This window comes from Temnothorax nylanderi, unplaced genomic scaffold, assembly GCF_030848795.1.
Source record: "Temnothorax nylanderi isolate EJ_2023f unplaced genomic scaffold, tnyl_v1.0 TNYL_tig0034_pilon, whole genome shotgun sequence".
Classification (NCBI taxonomy): Eukaryota; Metazoa; Arthropoda; class Insecta; order Hymenoptera; family Formicidae; genus Temnothorax; species Temnothorax nylanderi.
The window spans coordinates 257,202-276,621 of record NW_027249096.1 but is presented as its reverse complement, the minus strand read 5'-3'; the positions used below and the strand labels follow the sequence as shown (position 1 = coordinate 276,621).

The following is a 19,420-nucleotide window of genomic DNA, read 5'->3' as shown; positions in this document are numbered from 1 at the left end:
TAGACTTGAAATTTTTTCACAAATCTTAAAAATAATAATTATATAATTCAACTAGAATACAAAGAAGCTTTATTTAATTGGATAACACACAGAATCTCTCTCTTTCTTTTCTTCTCTCTCACGTTAGATAGAAATCGACATCGATTTAATCTTCTGTCGCCCGAGGTTGTCTTGCCGTGAACCGCCCACTTCTCGAAGAACACACACAATACTAATATTTTTATAATACACGCTGATTTAGATTCCACCCTGTGGTCGAATTTTTATTGCAAACGAGTCCTTGCCATAGATTAATCTTGCAGATAATAATTGGTTAAGAAGCATAATCGTTTATTTAATTATTATCCATGCTAATTATAAGTTTAAGAAAACAATTATATCTGTCTTTTTACATTTCGCGTCATAATATGTAATTTTATGTATAATATCCCACTAAAGTAAATTGGAAAAATTATTGAAATTGTTTTCATTCCATAGTTCTGTAGAATGAAACGAGTTAGTGAAATATAGAATTAGTAAGAGAAAGAGTTTGCGAAGTCAAAAGCCGAACTATTTAAATCAGAGAAGCATTAACTTGTTAATGTCGTCTCGTACGTGAGCGACTACTGGTCATTCCGTCGCATTCTGCGTGACTATTATTTTCCTTAAAGAACGTCCATAAACCAGACACTTTAGAGGTTCAGCAGGCATTACAATCTATTTGGTATTCACGGTGTTGCAGAACGTGCGAACGAGAAACGAATACGAATCTCTCTTTCGTTGCGATTATAATGTTTATTTTTGCCAGTCACACACGAGAGAATTGATAAGAAGTAACTCGCATTGAAAGATGAAGTCTCATTGGAAAGATAATTTTTATAAGCGGTACGCGTGAAACATTTTTAAGATTAAAAATATTTAGAACTATCGAGACACTTGGACAAATTTTAATTAAATGGTTTAGTATTGGTTTAATTTGGTTCAATTTACTCGAAAATGTAAATAATTGAATATTCAATAGCCATCTCTAAAAATGTAATATCTTTCTGTTTGCAGGTGAGTACACAGATATGTTATGCAACGGTCACTTAAGTCCTGTTCTGCAGTTATCGGTGAGTACATTATCGCAAAACGAGGTGTTTAACGACGTCACGTTAGGTGCCACGTATAAACAGCCATGCATGTATGTCACGCCTCTTGTAGTTATAACCGACACTTAAAGAGTACCGAAGGCGTGCTCTCTCTCAAGGCGTGCACAGGGTGCTCCGTAAAATAGTTCGGCAGTCGTTGTCTTTGAAGATACGAGCGTAAACAGACGATACACTTGACGTTGTTGGAGAACGACGGTGGTCGAGAGAGAGAGAGAGCAGGCGCGAAAAGGACCAGGAAAAGGGCGGAAAAAAGCTAGAAAAGAGGGAGAAGGGGGATGAAGAGTCGTAGGACCCGCGGTGATAATTCAAGCGAAAGGATGCATCAATCCTGCGGACCCTCCGCCTCTCTCATCCCGCGGCACTCCCCTGTCCAGAAATAGAGTGATGTTCGTAACGCTGTTTCTCTCGCCGTCCCTCCTCTCGTCGGCGTTCCCACAAACTCGGCCGGGCCTCCCTCGGGAAAAGCCGGATGACTGCCGATTATTCCCGCCCGCACTCCACCGGAACATCCCCCCTTCCTCCCTGCGCGTCATCGTGCAGGGTGCACTTTGCAAACATAAATCTCCGCTGGTACAAGCTCACAGGGGTCGGCGCCACCCCCGAAACTAATCGAATTCTGATTCGCGCCGATTTGATGTGATGCATTTCGGCTCGTTCGAACGCGACAGGTTGCCATTGCCACGGATTTTACCGAGAAAAAAGAATAATATACGTCATTTAGCATTCGAGTTGTACGACATAATTAATCACCGTTATTTCTTACATATAGGCCGGTATTCATAATCAGATCTTATTTCAAGACCGTCTTAAGTAATATCTTAAGATACTAATACGGCTCTGTGATTGGTCAATGACATCTTAAGATTGTACTTAAGATGGTCTTAAATATAAGAACCGATTATGAATACCGGCCATAATGATACTGAAAACTTTATCCATGCCATTAAATCGAAGAATCCGTCCATAGTACATTGTTAGTATAACATAATAACTCATAAAATAAACAAAAAAAATTAATTTGATAATAACTTAGAACATTATACAAGAATAAAATGCGTAATCGAAGAAGAAATGGATTTAATGCGACACGAGTTAAAAGAGATCAATTTATCGCGGTGATAGATTATGTCACGCGTGCACTTAGACCGTCCTTTACCCCTTTCAGTATTAACGACATTACCGAGGTCGTAGTAGTCCGGGGTGGACGATTAAATTTCTTCGCCCTGAATTAGAGGTAAAGGCACAAAACGTTTTCGCGCAACGTCTATTAGCGTCGCGAGCATAACGGCCGGGGATGTTATGAATACTCCGTTTTGCGGAATTATTTATCTTTTAATCTCGCGTAAGAGCTCCGTTTATTGATGGGGGTACCCCGAGTGCGATAAAACTTTTCTCATTGCGCACGCTGGCTATCATAACATTTTGTCCCTGGGCGTTTTATCGGATTGAGTACCGTCGAGGTGGCGATCGTTTGTATCAATTTGCCACGAGTTACAAGAATCCACTTGTGAAATATAGCGATCGCGAGTTCCTCCAAAGTTTTTACGGAATTGCGTTCTCTCCGAAAAATTACGATGCCACGTGGCGAAGTCATTTGCGGTTCCTCTACGGCGTTTCTTTGCAAATTTAATGAGTTCGGTGGTTGATATCTAGCATGAAAAAAATTTATGCGTAAGATATTTCAAAAGATATCGCGCTAAAAACTCGGCATTCTGCCATCAAACAAACGTTAGAATCTGAAAACGAAGTCGAAAGTGTTGCGTTGATTCGGCTGATGTTGATTTTCACGCTCGTCTCATAGAGAAAGAAAAAAAAATGGAAAAAGCGTTTCTTCCGGAAGTAGTATAGTACTAATAGCGTATACGTCTCTCTCGGAAGATCACAACAAAATTACCACTTAGAAATTTAAAGCCAGTTTGCGTTCGGGGGCTCTCGCGCTCTCTACGTTCCCATTTGATTTAGTAAAACGCGTCTCGGGACACATTCGGGACCTAATAGATTTCGGACAGCGGTGCGTATAGCAGGGAGGAGGCCCGGCTACCCAAAGAAGAAGCGACTTCTCGTAGAACAAAGCTCGCCGCCTGCACATGCATCAGGCACCTCCCGGCATTCAGCCGGGTGGTTGTCTCTCTTTCTCTTTCACGAGGATGTTAACCAGATCACCGGATGCCCGGGACACTTTTCTCACCCACTCGACGTCGTTATCTGCGCCATTCGGAATGGCGTGGCCATAAAACGAGACCTGTTTCGTGCTCGGATCTTATTGAAAAATCCCATTAATTTCGCATTCCTCGGGGCAATAAAGAGCACGTCTATCGACAAACGTATTCGGTATGTGCTTATCGCGAACCGTCGGCGAGATGTGTCCACACGGGGATAGGGGAGAGGATGAGTTCACGCATCCGATGTGGAACGTAAGAAAATCATTTATCGCGGTTGTTTCACCGTTCGGGAGACTTTGTCGTGCCGGTAACCGACGCTCGTTAAACCCGTACGCAAAGTAGTGTGATTATTGTCATCGCGATAGCACCTTACGTCGAACTTCATAAAGAAGAGATTACCTAACGGCTTAGCTTATCTTATTAACCCTCGATATACCTCTCCGCGCTCGTTTCGCTTATCTTTCACGTTAATATCGAGTCACTTATGGCAGACGCAAGTCTCTCGTCGCGCTCTCGTGTGTTGTGTGGGTGATTGTGCGTTTCTCGCTGTGTTGTGTGCAACCGGGCGTAATAACGCAGTTGCGGTAGCGTGGACGTGGGCTTTAATAGTCGATCATCCGGCTCTTCGCTGATACCTCGATGATCTTGTGGGTTCAGTCACGAATTCGATTAGATTCCTATATCCGAATTTTTACAATTCTTCCGAACAAATCTCGATATTTCCTAGCAGGAGTTATGCGGAAGAAAAAAACGTAACTCCGTGCTTCGTCAATTATGCATAAAATCGCGAGAAAGTCTTTTGTGTCGGAAGGATCATATATACGCAGATTAACGTTAACTTTCCAGAGCGTGTCAGAACGCTAACTCGATTCCACGTTGCACGAAACGCTATCCTTCGCGGCAATCTCGCGTGCCGACGACGTTCCGACGCACATTCGAGGCGCGCGCTGGTTCCCTCGCAGTTCTCATCAATGTTGCAGGTCAGCACGCAATGACCCTAGCCGACACGGTCGCGATACACTAAGTGGTTTTGCTCATAAAGCTGTAAGGCTCGGTAGGATAATGCCGGTAGTAAGTGCTCTTAAGTTACGGGGGTGAATATCGCGGGTACGAGAGCGCACATGCGAAGCGCACATGCGACCCAAAAGCAAGACAAGTCTCGTCGCAATCGAGATAGCTTTCATCGCAAAAACAGGTCAGGTTGTCGCGAGTCTTTTGATTATCTGGTAAAATAAACCAAACGTTATATATAAAAGTTTCTGAAATTAACATTTAAAAAATTTATATCGTTTAGAAAAATGGCTGAGAGGTATCTTTCGTTTTTAATATTCTTTTATTAAGCACGTGCATGCATTCAGTTTTAGTCTCTTAGTCTACGATTAGAATTTATCGTAGCACCGTGTTAATGGGTTCCTTCGCCGAATTTCCGAATTTATAAACGGTTTCTACGAATGTTAAACGTGAATACATTAGAGACTGACAACTATTCGTATACACATTACTAACAGGTATCGAACGATAACAGAGTCCATAAATTCAGACGATTTATGCAAAAGATTTTCTCTTAGTCTCTCCGCGATGTAAATTACGCGATTCAACAATTTATCGATTGCAGAAAAATACTTCACAATATTAGAAAGCGATATTTACTTACATTTTCTTTCCGACGCGCGATTTGCGAGCGCAATTTGGGCGGGGTCAACTAACGCTCCCGCGTTATTTTTACAATCTCGTTTCGGCGCCTCCATCGCAGCATCTCTCGTGGTGTCTTACAAACTCACGCGTGTACAAAGAGAGGAAAAAATTTGACGGACGGTATCGCGTTACCGGTAGGTTAGACGCTTTTCTTCTCTTGCTCTTTTTTCTTTCGGAAAGAACGCTCGAAAGCCTAATAAAATTGAGACACAGCGAGAGTATGATGAGTTGTCCAAAATTCGACCTGACATATAAGCGCTCGGGCTTTGAAGAGACGGAGATGTAAAATATACATGGATGTATCTGTCTCTCGTGAATTAAAAGTTCCGGCGTCGCTAAAAGAAATTAAAAGATTCCTGTACAGGATGTAATTGGTTAATGGACCGAGATTTGCGTGCAGGCGTACAACTTCCGAATGATTTGGAGTTAATCCTTTTGCGATGAAAATTTTATCGGTTGCCATCATTTTTTTCAAAAGAAAGATACAAGCTTCTCTTCAACCGATAAAATAAGGATGTATTTTATTATTATTATATCTGTAGCACATGTTTATTTCTTGGAGAGGCCGATCTGGAAAGTCTTGCGTTTCATATAACCGCGAAGAATAAAAGGTACTCCGCGATCTTGAAAGCTCGTTAGTTTTTCTATGGAAATCGTCTGGAGACAAACGTTGATCGCGTGGCGTTCGACCATTCGCGTCCCGATAAACGCAAATTACGGATATATAATGTACAGCAATCCCGTTTCAGTCTCGCTGTATCCGCTGTATGCGACGAGGATCGTCGTCCACGAATCCTTACAGCCGGTCGAGCTAGGCGGAGAGGAGATTCTAATGAGAGCTCACTCTCTCGCGAGATAAGCGTCGCGGTCGGGTAGCCCGTAACACGACGCATTCGTCCGTGCATTCCTGTCCGGTTTCCTTCTTTTCTGGTCGTCCCTGCACCCTTCGTCCCCTCATCTCTTTCGTGCGTTGCAGCATCCACTGTGTGTCTGCAATACAGCTCTCTTTCCCCATCCTCGCCCGGTCGCACGGGTCTATCTCTCCAGAGTCCAGCGTTCGTTTCCTCTTCGCTCTTTCTTCCTCCTCTCTCTTCTACCTTGATCGCGGTCCTCCTCCTCCCTTCGCTTCGCCATCGTCCACCCCCGGCATCTTTTGTCTTATTATTTTGTCGACGCGCGCGCGGCCGGCAGGTATATCTCTCCTTCTACACGGCACCCCCCCCCCCCTCTCTCTCTCTTCTTGCCGCGATCCCTGCATATAAACATCGCGGCTTTATCTGAACGTTTTATAGCGGGAGTCCGTGCCGGTCGAGGAGACCAACCGGGATCACCCCGAAGAAGGAGGAGAGCCGGATCGGTGCCGACTCTCTCGTACGAAGCGCTCGCGCGCGGGCGTGGAGTGAGGATCACGGCCTACGCTTCTTCGACTCCTTTCGGGAACGTCTCTGTGCGTTCTTCCTTCTGTCTCTGTCCGTCGCTATTCTCTTCCTGTCCCTTCGCCAATTACAATGTTTGCTTTCGCGAATTTCTGCCTTTGTCTCGCGCTGCCTCGCGCGATTCGCGCCGCGAATTCGAGAGACGGCGCAACCGATACAATGATAAAGCGTCCTCGCGGCCCTCCTTGCAGGATATCGTAAAGGAAAAGGAAAAGAACGACCGAAGACATTTGCATGCTGCAACCAGATCTCTTTCCTCTTGTTCCTCTCGTTGCTTCTTCGCTCTTCTTACATACCTTTTCCGCATACAATACTTAAAACGCTCATCCATTTCGCAAATGATGGGAAAGAACGTAAAATATTATCTTTCTCAACATGAGAGAAAATTTGGTTGCTTTAAAAATGCAATTTTTTATTTTCAAGTTGAATTTCATCAATGGAATCGGTAGATCTCCTTGTTGATCATGAAACATCCAGCTTGTATTAGGTATTATAAGATATTACCGATCATATATCTTAAGCGGAAATAAACTCTTGAGAGACATACTATCGTTATTGGCAGGCAGTGATTGAGCAATATGCGATAAATGCGAGATCGATATCGTGAGAACAGTATTATTAATAGCTTTACGCATAATTTAATTGACAGCGATCGTATTTTATTATCGCGTCGCCAGCAAACTTAACGATTAAGCTTGTCGTTATGAATAATAATTTATTGTAATTGCTCCGTTTCTAATCACTCATGGCTTTCTTGTTGTTCTTGCGGTTTACGAAGCGGCCGCCTGTCAGCCGCCTTGAAAGTTACGGTGATAAACCGATAAGCATGTAAATTTGTTCATACAAGTCGCCGCGCATTCAGGTCGAATTGCAGTCGTGTCGCAAAGTTACGATGTGCAACCAGCACGTGGTTTCTGAAATTCAAAAACATTGAGTTGCGCGAGATATTTTTGTACGAAGAGTTTTATCATTCTTTGTCGCGGAACGTAAAGTAAATCTAATAATAACGTCGAAATTTTTATTTCTATTTTATGCACCTGATGCGAGATTTGTATTAAGAAAAGAGCTAGGACAAAATATCGAATAAAATGGTTATTATTACGTAACGAAGTAAAAGAAATTGATTTTTCCGCGCGAGTGGAAAATATATTACAGGATATATTACGAGTATTTTTTTTCTCTCGAACAACGCGCTACATGTATTTAATGATCTACACGAAACTGCTATCAATGTAAATTTCATTAACCTTACATATTGTCGAGCAAATCAACATATCTTCTTAACGTGTTTCCATGTTTTTGAGAGAGATAATTCGCGCGAATAACTAGCTTTACTCGCTTTACTGGTTTAATTGCGGATTTAATTATTGCTCGCTAGTTGATTACCCTCATTAAAAAATAAAAGAAGATAGCTACATGCTAGATCAAAGTCTCGACATTGATAATATTCTCATTTATACAACTTATATAATTTATGCCTTTTTCTATACAAATAGCGTTAAGCTATAAAGTAATATAATTTTTTTGTGTTCTCGTACGCTTGTTTTATAACTATGATACTTTATTTTTATCTCACGCTACGCACAATCTCTAATTTGTGCTATATGTATAACAGATCAACTCAGATATCGGTGTGTCCCTCAGATTGTGAGATCAGCGCTAAAAAATGACGCTAAAAAATTTATTCGTATCAAGCGGAAGATTTCGCCCATTACTTATAAAGACTATCCTAAAAGATCGCGTGCAAAGACGGGAATATTTGAAGTTTCTCTGATGCACGGTACGGTAAACACGGTTATTAGTAATTGTTGTTTGAATGGATGCCAGTTGTACGGTCGTTTATGCCAGCTGAGATGAGTCTTTACAACTGACGCGCGGTCTCAAATCTATTACGCATGCGAAATCATTTGTTACTTCCGTTTAGGCTTTGAGTAAAGTATCTTTAAAACATGTGCTCGCGTGGCGACTGACTCGAAATACGCCGTAACGTCCATTAATTGAAAATGATTTTGCACGAGCCTCGTTTCGCAAGACTGCCTTACGTGTTAACCATCGCTGCGCGTTTAGCTAGCGATCCAATGAGTTTATTTCTGCCAAGATATTGCCAGTATTATTACTTACTTTATTACATTATGTACTGAGGAGAGTCCAAATCAAGGACCGAAACGTTTACTTTATTATATATGTTTTATTCAATTTGTAATATTTTATTACTGTCGCCCGACCATCGTCGCGAACGAGCTCTCATTTGCCTTGTTTTGTTTATTTTTTTATCACATTACTTTAAGAAAATTGTGACTCTTTCGCGCTGTAGGTATTTTTCACTACCGCGTTATTCTTTGAAAAAGAAGTATATTGCACTTTTTTATACAATATAATGATTTGTCGTTACTTATTTTACTAATCAATTTGCAATCGTTAATTGTAAAGCAGTAAAAGTCTCATGCAATAACCGAACATGTTAAATCAGGTCCGTAATATTTAAAAAAATAATATCTTATTCGTAATAGGACTTTATTCTTGCACCTATAACACTTAAAAGACGCGTAATATAATTCTCAAGAGGCTCATTTGGTTATCAACCTAATGCGTTTCTTTTCCTTGCACGAGACACTCTTCCTATACAAGGACGGTGCTCTTCTTCATGTTAGGAGCAGCTGTTTAAAACCCGTCCGGTTTGCCACACGTTATTACGTAGGCCGTAGGCCGTCGCGTCTATAAGTTCGCGGTAAAATATTGAGATAAGGTCCAATTAGCTTATCAAGAAGGAAGGTAGTTAAGTCGAAAAACAGAAAGGAGTGACGTACGATAGTAATTATAGACCCGTGTCGAAGGGAAGCTAAATCGACGAAAAGATAACCAGGAATTTATGCGTATGTTGTCCATTGTCATAAAATTTATAAATAATTCTTCATAAATAATAGGCAACAACATTTGCATTTGGGGGGTGCATGTCTCACTGCATGTCATTATTTAATCTTAGCGCGTCAGATGATCTTTAGGAAAAGCGATAAACGCGAATTATTTCACACGCGATAAAAATATGCGGAAACATGTCTAAAAGGTGTCCCGTTTTTCCGCGATGATCGCCGATAGCTTGCCGTCGCTGAACGTCGCGAAAGAAGGTGCGCGCGTGCACGGACGTTCTCTAGTGTCTCCTCCTCACCTTGATCCCCATTGGCGACGCAAACGACAAAAAAGTGAGAGCGACTGTAAAATTTACGAGGCCTAACTCGCTCGCTCTCTCCGCCGCGCGTTCATCGCGAGCGAAACGTTTAACGATCGTCGCGCGGCGATCAGCGCGGGGTACGGCGATATTTACGACGGGCGAGTCTTCGGGTGACACAGGGGGGTAAGGAGTGGGTGTGCATGATGTGTCATCAACCGACGCGACTAGGCTTCCATATAAATAGCATTATATTTCACATTTCGTTACAGTTCAATAAATATCTTTCAAGTTTTATGTACATAGGCGGCGGAGGTCGCGCGAGGGACCTAAGTGAGAAACGATAAACCCTTAACCGTGGTCGCGATCACACAAAAACTGTAGAACAAACATACTATTCAGCATGTTAAGAAGACATCATTAAACTAATCAGTCGCGTCAACTCTTTAAGTATCGATATGGCAGTGCTTGCAGTCTCAGGCTTAAGACTATCGCGAAAAGCTTACGAGCTTCGAAGTAAAAACCATATTAGAAATTAAGGAACGTTGTAGAAAACAGTTCTCGTTACTAAAATCTGGAGTCATAGGACGCAGATTTAAAAATCTTAAAGAGTTAAACGCGGAGAATAGTAGGTTTTTCACTCAACAGTAAGATTTCCGTACCACAGGTTAAAGGTTGTTTTTACGCGCCATTGTCACAGCGTTGCAAACCGCCGTTGCAACTGAATGATAATTTTCTGCGGCTATAATATATTTACTTTATATTTCGCGCCGACAGTAGAAACGAAATCTGTCTCTAACGTCGAAGAGATTATTTATGGCACTAATTCGATCGTCTGCGAGAGCCAATCACGTGTTCACCAAACATCACATATGCGCGTGATTAATCTCGCGAGAATTGCTTCCGGCACACACTAAATATCTTCGGGGAACATCGAAAACATATGTAATCTTCAGATCTGCGAAATCCAGGAAAATGCAGATCGGATTTCCCGATGACTCGGCAGTACGTTGAATGGCGGCAAGAACCAAGAGGAACCCGTCTCTCTTTTTCGTAAGCCCGAAAGCTTCTCTCGCGTTCACTGAGTCTTCCAGTCCACGACGATTCTCGCGCAGTCCTTGCACGGCCGTTATATGATTAGACGTATCTTACTCGCGCGTCGAAGTCATCGACGCTGCAGTTACAGGAACGTGTGACAAGATTTGCGAGATCAGTTTCACGAATCATACGACGATCAGTCACAGCGCCGTCGGTCATTACAGTTTTTCGAGCGCGCGACTGTTCGTCAACAACTCCCTGGTGAGTCTCCACACCTGCTTCGCGGCGTTTTCGAGGCCGCTCGGCGATTTTCCCTTGAAGAGATCGAGATTCGGTAGAAAGTAATGCGGGCATCTGCGGCACTGCAGGCAGGAGATTAGCTGCAGAAAAATCCCGTTTATTCGCTCGGCCAGGCAACCCTCGTCCCATTCCGCCTCATGCGGGTGTTTCTCGCACTCGTAGAGCAGCAGGGTCTTCATGTGGTAGCTGGTGACCGGGTTCCCCGGCAGGTCGAGATGTCGGTCCCTAAGAGTCTTCAGTATACTGAGGCAACGCTTCCTACTCGCCCCTTGCAACAATCGATTCTCCGCGTCGATAAACGACAACGCCCAGGCGTCGCCCTCCATGGCGGACTGCTTACCTTGCAGGCCTATGCATTCCTTCGAGAGCATGTCGAAGCCCTCTGCCTTCACCTCGGCGACGATGTTCGGGTGCGGCCAAGGTATATGCGCGATCGGCCAGTGGGAGGCTGATCTGGGCCAGAGTCCGGCACATTTGAAAGCTGGCGTAATCTGCACGACGTACCGCTCGCGTATCCGTAGTTTCACCTCGGTAGTGTCGGCGATCATCTTCACCGAATCCCGATACGTGCACTTGTCGCAGGCCTGCGCCACTAAGGTCTGGAATCTCGAGCGTATCTTTCTGGCCGACAGGTAACCGGACGCGGTGATGAATTCCACCCAGAGGGACATGGACCTCTTGCGTCCGTCGCTGAGCTTCAGCACGGCGCAGCCCGGCAGGGTGCCGTCGTCCACAAAGTTCAACACGCCCATCTGATTCAGATAGATGACGATCTCGAACTCCGTCGGCGAGATGACGTCGAGGCCGTCGAATCGGCCGTTGTAATCCGTCAGGGACGAGATGAATCTCGGCTCCTGCACCTCCACTTCCTTCAGCACATCCTGCACGACTCGGCACACCTCCTGAATGGTCTTCGCCACCTGGCTCTTCCTCGTCATCACCCGTTCGCCGAAGTACTTGTTGAACTGATAGACCATCCTGGAGTGGGACGAAATCATATCAGGCGGTACCAGCATCGTGCACCGCCCGTAGTCCACGGATGGTTATTATATGGTCTTCAGCTTCTCCGGATCATTACATTCTCGTGTCTCTTCATCCAGGCCTTTTCCCCTTCTTCGCGTGGTCATCGAGCCGCTTTGCGCGATCTATCGCATTGCGGGAAGACGCGAAACTCGTCGCTCATAAACCTCGTTAGATTCGTTTTCCACCTGGCGTTCGCCAGGACGCACCGTGCGTCGGAGACACCAACGTAGCGGGAGGAAGAGGTATCGCGAGCGTCTCCGTGCAGGAGCAGATAGCCGACTGCGCTGATGTCTACCTCCTCCGCGTCACCCATCCTCCGTGGCGAGCACGAACATACAGCGTTGCTGGCACGCCTCCTCCTGGCAGACTACGCCTTCCGGCAAGATTTTTTAGCCAATCGGAGGTCTGCCACGCTGGGCGGGCGTGGTCGACTGCGCCAGACCGACAAGATCGATCCGGCACAGATATTCTAGCTGTGTTCATGTGTAGCGCTCGCGATAGGGGAACGAAGGTAACGCGAGGCAACCCTCGTGGTAGCCCTTCTTCCTCCCCATGAATTATGCAGGAACTGCTTAGTTTATTTCCCATCCGCGAGGGCACGGTCCCTCCTCTGCAGCCCTTTTAGTTATTCCGAAATTTTCGACATGGTGGACCACAACCGTGTCTATACTGCCGAATAAAGTTACCTCGAACTCCTTCATGTCAAGGATATTTTCTTTTCAAGGGATTGGCATTGGAAGTCGATGGACCACAATAATTATTCTCGATTATTGTAACCAATTCACTGAATCAGGTTTATCGAGAAATGTTTTCTTTTTGGAGCATAAGGAAATTAATTTAAATATTTTTGGCTATGAACAAATCAGTTAGAAAAACAATTTATATCTTTAATTTTCAAAAAATTAAAATAAAATAATTTTTTTTAGCAATAACAATTGCAATAAATAACATATTATTGTTAGCAATGATGAGTTAGTTAATGAAGCAATCGTATTATTTAATCGTTATTTCGTTTGGAAAAGTATAATATTTTCAATGATAAAAACTAGAAAAGACAAGAAGTATCTTAATGTATCTTGTTTAATATATCTCTGTTAATATCTTAATATATCTTATAATGATAAAAATACTGCAGTGTGTTTCTTGCAGTGAAGAATGCAATTTAAGATTCCACAGTCAATAGAGATCTTTAGTGTTCGTGTTAGAATGTAATAACAATTATCATACGCATTTGGAAACGGTCGAACGTGTGGTAAAGCAAGAAAAGTGAATGGCACCGGTTAACGAATATCATCACCAGGAAAGGAAGATGCGGAACGTTAAGGATAAAATTAAGATAAGAACGTGATATTCTAGGTAGGCGTATAATGAAGATGATAGTCTTCGCCTTACTGCCAGCGAGTCGTTCAAGGCTTCTATAACATACATGTTAAGTACAAGTATTCGGCATAATAATTGCGCAGTACACGCGTATCACGATCGAATACACAACACATTAAGAAAAATATATTCTTGCAAGAGAAAAACCACTCTGTGTTAATTAGTGAAGATACGATCATATTTTAATGTTGCATGTTACGAAACGTGAAATTTACGAACCAAATTATGTTTAGCAATTCTCGTAAAAAGAAGTTCACGATGTAATGTTTATTGAAGCAAGAACATGATGTTTTACACGATTACAATAGTATTTTATACCGAAAATACTTTAATTATTTATATGAGATTTATATAATTATTTGGATAATATAATATACATATTTAAAAACGTACACATATATATGTTTTTAAATATATATCTGTGTATATATATTCTACAAATATTTAATAATTTACTGAATAATATTAAGATATAATGAGTAAAATTTTCTAATCGCGCAATTGGATATAATATTTCAAGGTGGGATAGCTTTTTTCTAAAGTAAATAATTGTATAATGTTTAATTGGAGATGAAATTAATGCATTTATTCATTATGTACATTTCATGTTTCAAATATATATATAATGATCCGATTATGAAATAAATATCATTTAAATAATATAAAAGAAGTATGTATACCACATATATACATATAACGTTGTAAAACTATCGGAAGCTCGTTGCTAACCGATTATAAATATTAATAAGGATAACAAATCACATTATTCTGCTTAGATGAAGAGATAATTGTAATAATAATTAATCGGAACGTATTACATATCTTATATGTTTCCTAAATAATCTAGAATGCGAAAATAACCTTGACTCATTAAAATGTTGGAAGTGTGAACATTCATTCGTCAATACAGTTTCATACGGAGTATCACTAAATTGTAGGATAACATTGTGTCTTCAAAATTTACTTTTTATCTTATTGCTATTACAATCCTGATATTTCGTTGTTTTATAATGGAGATGGAGTAACTATTATTGCACTAAACAATTATACGAAATATTATATTTCAACAGAGCCAATTGCACAACCCATATGCGTTGCAAAAAACATAATGTTTTACATTAACTATCAAGATGCCATACTTATCGTTTACCTAGTCGCATGGATATCAATTGCAGTGACTTTGCTTATTTGACAGCAATTTACATTGATCACACATTGAAATAAAACATTAATATATTGATTTCGAGAAAAATCGTATAACTAATCGAAATATAACAATAAAACGAATTAGATTATATGTATATTTTGCAGCATGTTTAGATAGTTTAGTTAATCGTATACTTTTCGCTTTTTTTTTTTAAGATTTTATAATTTGCGCGAATTTTATTTCCATCTATTCAAGTGGATATCATTCGACTTCGACAATCAATCATGTATAGTATATAAATTTCGTTTTGTTCGCAAAATTTTAATTCATTTAATGGACGAAATTTTTGCTCATATGAATAATACAATCAATTTTAGAACAAGTCAAACATAATAGCTACTCATATAAAAAAGAATTATGGCTAGATTTTTAATTATATAACCATTTGATTTCCATGCGACTGTTTGAATATTAAACAGAAAATTAAAAGTCTGAATTATCTACTTGACGATCGTTATTGCTCGTTGAACCGCGATTGTTATCGAAGGAAAGCAAGTACGATTTAAAGTGGCTTACGTGTCGAGAGTCATTTGTAACAATGCACCAAGCCCTTGATACAAGCGTGTATTAAGTAATAACAGTAACTACAATACTGTTTGCGCGTAGTATCGGAGAAGCACGTAGTACCATGCGGTAGAAACGTGCTTAAAAATCGTGTTACACGTGTGTCATCGTTTCTCTCTTCTCATCATCGCGCGTTTTCTTTTTCTCATCGTGTGCTCTCGAGCAGGAGGACGCTAAAGCTTCTCGAGCGCGCGGCTGTTCGTGAGCAGCTCCCTCGTAAGTCTCCAAACTTGCTTCGCAGCATTTTCCAAACCGCTAGGTGACTTTCCCTTGAAGAGATCGAGATTCGGCAGGAAGTAGTGCGGACATCGCCGGCACTGTAGGCAGGATATCAGCTGCAAGAAGATGCCATTAATACGGTCGGCCAGGCATCCCTCGTCCCATTCGGTCTCGAGGGGATGTTTCTCGCACTCGTGCAGCAGTAAGGTCTTCATGTGGTAGCTGGTGACTGGATTTCCGGGCAGATCGAGGTGTCGATCCCTCAGGGTTTTAAGTATACTGAGACACTTTCGGCGACAGCCGCCCTGTAGCAGCCTGGTTTCCGCTTCCGTGAAGGACAACACCCAGGCGTCACCCTCCATCGCCGATTGCTTGCCCTGAAGTGCGACGCTCTCCTTCGACAGCAGGTCGAAGCCCTCCGTTTTGACCTCCGCTACCAGGTTGGGATGCGGCCAGGGGATGTGCGGTATCGGCCAATGAGCGGCGGATCGCGGCCACACACCGGAACACTTGAACGCTGGCGTGATCTGCACGACGTATCGCTCCCGTATCCGTAGTTTCACCTCGGTAGTATCGGCGATCATCTTCACCGAATCCCTGTAGTTGCACTTGTCGCAGGCCTGCGCCACCAGAGTCTGAAATCTCGAGCGTATCTTCCTGGCCGACAAGTAGCCGGACGCGGTGATGAACTCGACCCAGAGGGACATGGATCTCTTGCGTCCATCGCTGAGCTTCAGCACGGCGCAGCCCGGCAGGGTGCCGTCGTCGACGAAGTTGAAAACTCCCATCTGATTCAGGTAGAGGACCACCTCGAATTCACCCGGCGAGATCACCTCGAGGCCCTCGTAGCGGCCGTTGCACTCGGTCAGCGAGGAGATGAAGCGCGGCTCCTGCACCTCGACCTCCTTGAGCACGTCCTGCACGACCTTGCACACCTCCCGTATGGTCTTCTGCACCTGGCCCATGCGTGCCTGTACGCGCTCGGCGTAGTACTTGTTCATTTGGTACAGCATCTTCGACGGGCCGCCCATAATGTCTTGTGGAACCAACATCATGACGAGGTTGTCCGCTTCCGACGGTCCTGAGAATGTTCTTCCGCTTCGAACGAGCGAGTCTCATTCTCCCGTGCGCATATTCACTCACAGATCGACATGTCATTGGTGCTGTTGTTGTTATCGTCAATCATTTTCCCGTGCATGATTCCCGCGACGGCACCGGGCGATCGCGCTGCGCCGATGTCGCCCCGATTTTCGGGTGTCGGGGGAGAGGCACTGCTCAAAATTTGCAGTCTCAAAAAAAGGTCGCCGGAACGGGTTACGGATGGACGAACCGTGCGTGCCTAATCGCGCGGCAGGTGTTGTACGTGCAACGAGCGCGGCTCGAGGTGTCCCGCGCGCGCGACGACAGAGAGAACGTCGCTGACCACCGGCTGGTTCTACTGCTTGTTGTAGTTGTATGCCTCGTTGCTGAAGTCCCGCCTTCCAAACGACAGGGTCACGTGGAGCGTGCGCGTTGTTACCACGCCTCCTGTCGCTTCCTCCTCCACTATTCCGCTCCTGCCGCTCGTGGTACTGTCGCTACCGATGGGTGGCGATAAGCTATGTGACTTAAGGAACCCTATGACATTCCATTTCTAACGATGCTTCGATTTTCGGCAATATTTCTAATCATATCCTGACTTTCATGGAAAATTTTGAGGAATTTTTATGAAAAATTTTCCATAAACTGAACATAGAAATATTACGTATCATTACTAATTGTAAGACATAATGCTTGAAATCTGATATTTCTATTTAGTTACATTATGATCTTTATGGAAATTTTTGAGAAATTCTTATGAAGATTTTTTAATAAACTGAAACATGGGAATATTACGTATCATTACTAATTGTAAGACATAATGCTTGAAATCTGATATTTCTATTTAGTTATATTATGATCTTTATGGAAATTTTGAGAAATTCTTATGAAAATTTTTTAATAAGCTGAAACATAGAAATATTACGTATCACCATTACAACCCAGTTCTTGAAATGTAATATCTTTCTATCTAAACATATTCTGACTTTCATAGAAAATTTGAAGAAATTTTGTGAGAATTATTTAATAAAATAAAGCATAGACATATTATGCATCATCATACAAGACACACAATGTTTGAAACTTGATAATGATAATGATGGTAATATTGATGATAATAATGATGATGATGAATCTAGAATAGCATTTCAGTAGGTTATTTTGAATTAAATTATGCAAACTTTATTTAAAACATTTTTTATCGACCAAATATTGTACTAGGCAACAACACAAACTAGAATTTAACGATAAGTTTATCTTTTATATTTAAGTCGACAGCCTTAATGTTATTTCCACATGTATATCGGTAGCTGAAACACATTCAAGCAAATGGATGAGCGGTTCGCGCGATTCCATGACACGATAATTCCGAACATAACCAAGTGAATAGATACGATAACGTTCCGTTGAAAGGATCATTTGAATATTGGACGCTGGCATGAAAGGCGACAACACTTCTCGTTCGTACATGCCGAACGCAAATATGGAGCTTCGGTCTTGATGGTACGCGCGCACAGATACACACACCAGAATAGGGGCAGGTGTGCACGACGAAAAATAGCTTACAAACACGAGATACTGGAGCCTCCCTTTTATAACACAATCGTAAAAACTCACGCTACACATATATCTACTGAAGAATACCGATCGACCGGGCGGATATCCAAGCATCGGCTATCCAGCGCAAGATTTTACCGATTAGAGATCTCCATATCTTCGGTCGTCATCGTTCTTTTCCCGCTTGATCGTTTCAACCCTTTGCAACAGAACAGAAAGTAAATGTTGCTTAATACTTACGCATGTTTTGTTGTAGATGTTAACGTTTCTGAGCATTTTTAACAATGCCGTAAAGAATCTAAATGTTTTTTGTTATAACATTATTTGTTTCGGGTTTTCCATAATGCTTTAAACGTTTCTTGTCTTAATCATCGGGAATCCAAACCCTTATTTTCAAATACTAAGGAAATTGATAATACCTTATTCGATCTTTTTATTTCGTTTACTTCGTTACGCCGTCCATCACTGTCCAGCTCGTTGTTTATGCTCCGGTTACCAAAGCTGCGGAGCGAAACGGCGGGTTATGCCGGCGAGAGTCGCGCCACATTCAATTCGTGCTCCTCGTTCGTGGATAATCGAATAAAGCTCGAGAATCCAATCTACTCCAAGTTGGAATGGTGGATTGGTACCCGGCGGTCCCTACTTCTCTCTCGCTAATACGACTTGATTCATGAGCCGAGCACGTGTGTCGTACTCGCGATCTCTCTCTCCGTCTCGCTCTCCTTGTTTCGGTTCTCTCATCTTGCGTTGGTGAGGCGAGGGGTCAAACGTTCTGCTACATCAGCCCTCGCATTAAGGCAGAACTCGAGGGCTTCTGCCGCCCTAAATGTGCCTTTCATCATCCCATTTCGAGTTAATTCGTTTATCATCTGAATTATTTGTACACCGACGTTCTCGCGGCTTGGCTCGGAAAATGACACTCTTGAGAAATTATCGTTCGATCGGAAGCTATCAGATATGAAAAAGATCAAGTGAAAGAAATCCCCAACTCGAGATTATATTTATCCCAAACAAATTTATTGATAAATAAATATTATTTGCCTCACAAAAGATCAAAATTATCGAGTTTACAATCGTTGTCGTCTTATCATCTTCATCGCGAATAGAGAAATAAGTTCGAGCAATCGTTGCACGCCAAAATATTTCACTCGGCATTGTAGTACAATAGATATAGGAGCAGTTTTGGCTTCCACTGCGTAGACTCTCCTCTGTTTTCATTGTATAACATTTCTATCGAGGATCGTGACGCATCTTCTGGGACGACCACTCCGGTCGTCTATGCAGACGGCACGCCGCGTCGACCTTGTAAATCAGCTCGAATGAACATCCCCGCGTAATCCTCGAGTAATCCGGGACCCGTTCGTTGAGCTTCGGCAGCCGGTAGAGCGGCGGTGGCCGTGGAGTACGCATTTCACGGTTTCTTTGTCAAATGGCATGGAAAATATAGATCGTCCCGAATGTCG

At 42.6% G+C, this 19,420-nt stretch overlaps 3 protein-coding genes across 14 annotated transcripts in view; 1 reads left to right on the top strand and 2 right to left on the bottom strand.

Annotated features, from left to right (window-relative positions):
- Rg (A kinase anchor protein rugose) overlaps window positions 1–19,420 on the top strand; it is a 303,530-nt gene that overhangs the window by 257,862 nt on the left and 26,248 nt on the right. The window lies entirely within an intron of this gene.
- LOC139770895 (protein mab-21) lies at window positions 9,823–12,299 on the bottom strand. The gene has a single exon (XM_071703150.1). It carries the CDS (start codon window positions 11,941–11,943, stop codon window positions 10,846–10,848), a length of 1,098 nt encoding a protein of 365 aa, XP_071559251.1. The 5' UTR covers window positions 11,944–12,299; the 3' UTR covers window positions 9,823–10,845.
- On the bottom strand, window positions 13,890–16,891 carry LOC139770894 (protein mab-21). The gene has a single exon (XM_071703149.1). The coding sequence runs from the start codon at window positions 16,373–16,375 to the stop codon at window positions 15,275–15,277; it is 1,101 nt and encodes a 366-aa protein (XP_071559250.1). The 5' UTR covers window positions 16,376–16,891; the 3' UTR covers window positions 13,890–15,274.

Bases quoted from the DNA above. Each gene is read 5' to 3' on its own strand.
- LOC139770895 (XM_071703150.1), bottom strand. From the start codon at position 11,943: ATGCTGGTACCGCCTGATATGATTTCGTCCCACTCCAGGATGGTCTAT.
- LOC139770894 (XM_071703149.1), bottom strand. From the start codon at position 16,375: ATGATGTTGGTTCCACAAGACATTATGGGCGGCCCGTCGAAGATGCTG.